The 1,989-nt window shown below is 31.9% G+C and overlaps 1 protein-coding gene across 1 annotated transcript; it reads left to right on the top strand.

The window, feature by feature from the left end:
* Positions 1-1,020: 1,020 nt before the first annotated feature.
* On the top strand, positions 1,021-1,918 carry LOC123274115 (the record flags this gene model as incomplete). Its single annotated transcript, XM_044741606.1, has 1 exon — positions 1,021-1,918. A coding segment is annotated over exon 1 (898 nt), but the record flags the coding sequence as incomplete, so codon positions are not given.
* Positions 1,919-1,989: the final 71 nt, after the last annotated feature.

Consider the following 1,989-nt stretch of genomic DNA (forward strand, 5'->3'; position numbering starts at 1 on the left):
AATAAAATAAGGAAATGGATGTGCAATAACTATCTAACTTTTGAATATAGAGAAAACTAATTACATAACTTTCGGCTCATACAAAGACAGCATTCGGAATAATTTTGTATCAAAGATTTATGATAAGGTTAATAATCGGTCTGACACTTGTAAATATCTGGGTTTAGACACTGATAGTCATATGAGATGGGATAAGTATGTCAAAAGAACTTCTGAGAAAAGACCGAATATTTCATGTTTATTTTCTACAAAAGCTAAAGAATGTTATGATTAAAAACGCTTAAAAATGATTTACTATACTTTATTTGAAAATGACCTTAACATGTGGCAGTATTGTAATGGGGGGAGGTAGTTATAAAAATGTAGCGAAAGTGCTAATGAATACTCAAAATAAAGTAATCCGATTTTTACATGATAAAGATGATAAAACTCCGATAATGGGAGTTAAAAATAAGTTTATTGCAGAGTCTCTATGTTATCATTATTCTTACTGTAAAGAAAAATATAATGATTATAAGGGTAAAACTAGAGCTAAATCACTTACAATTACCAAAGATTAATAAAAAATATTTCATATAAAATTCTAAATATATAGCAATTAAGTATTTTAATAAACTACCTCAGACTTTCAAGTCGTTAAATATAAAAAAATAAGCTTAATAAAAAAAGTATTTCAGTGGATAGCATCAATTGATATCTAATTTCATGATTACATCTTTGTTATCATAATATGCTCTCTTTTTTTTCTTTTTCATTTTAAAAATGATACTTTATATATTAATATTAAGTCTTTTTATTGATAAGTTTAGTTTTCTCCAGATCTATGTACAGGTGTTTTTTTTATAACACCTCTATAGGTCCATATTTTGTATGTATATGTGTAATACTAATTTTTGTATCCTGGTAATAATAAATAAATAAATAAATAAATAAAAATTTGTAAATAATAAACAAAGACGATCATTTGGCCATATTTGAAGTACAAAATATAAATAAAATGACGAAATAGCACGATACCAAATGGGTAGATACATTAGCAGCAACGAAGCTATTTGGCATATTCTCAGCTTTCCCATACACGAAAGAGATCCTTCTGTCCAGCATCTAGCAATACATCTTGAAAACGGTCAACGTGTATACTTCACTGAAGAAGATCTTCTCCAAAGAGCGTTCGAGGCCCCAAAAACGACACTAACTGAATTTTTTACATTGTGTCAAAGATTTGATATTTTTGGCCGATTCGCAAAGACATTGCTATATGGTGATGTTCCGCGTTATTTCACATGGAACAAATCCAGTAAAAAATGGGAACCACGAAAACAAGGAAAACGACATCCTTCCATTCCAGGCATATTCAAAGCTAAGACATTGGGGCGACTTTACACAGTACATCCAAAGCAACGTGAGTGCTTCTATTTACGTTTGTTATTGGTGAATGTGCCTGGACCAACGTCTTTTGAATTTCTGCGAACAGTTAATGGTCGAGTATTCAATACATACCAAGATGCATGTCGTGAACTGCAATTGCTAGAAGACGATAACCATTGGGACTTAGCGCTTGCTGATGCTGCGTTGACATCAATGCCCAATAACATTCGTCAGCTGTTTGCAATTATTTTGACGACGTGTTATCCATCGCAAGCACAAACTTTGTGGGAAAAATATAAAAATTGCATGACAGAAGACATATTGCACCGAATTAGACAAACAGATCAATGCCAAAACATAGATTATACGCCAGAGATGTATAATGAAGCATTGGTGTTGATCGAGGATTTATGTGTTCTAATTTCAAATTTACCACTTAATCATTATGGTATGCCATCACCTAATCGCCCAGCTACTGACTTAGTCAATACCGATTTACAACGAGAACAACAATATGACCATGGAAATTTAGCCACGATTATCACGAACAGTGAGCCATTACTAACAGCAGAACAAAAAATTATTTATGATCGGATTATGCTGGCTGTTGCTGCTGAACAA

This window comes from Cotesia glomerata, unplaced genomic scaffold (assembly GCF_020080835.1).
Source record: "Cotesia glomerata isolate CgM1 unplaced genomic scaffold, MPM_Cglom_v2.3 scaffold_2228, whole genome shotgun sequence".
In the NCBI taxonomy this organism is placed as follows: domain Eukaryota; kingdom Metazoa; phylum Arthropoda; class Insecta; order Hymenoptera; family Braconidae; genus Cotesia; species Cotesia glomerata.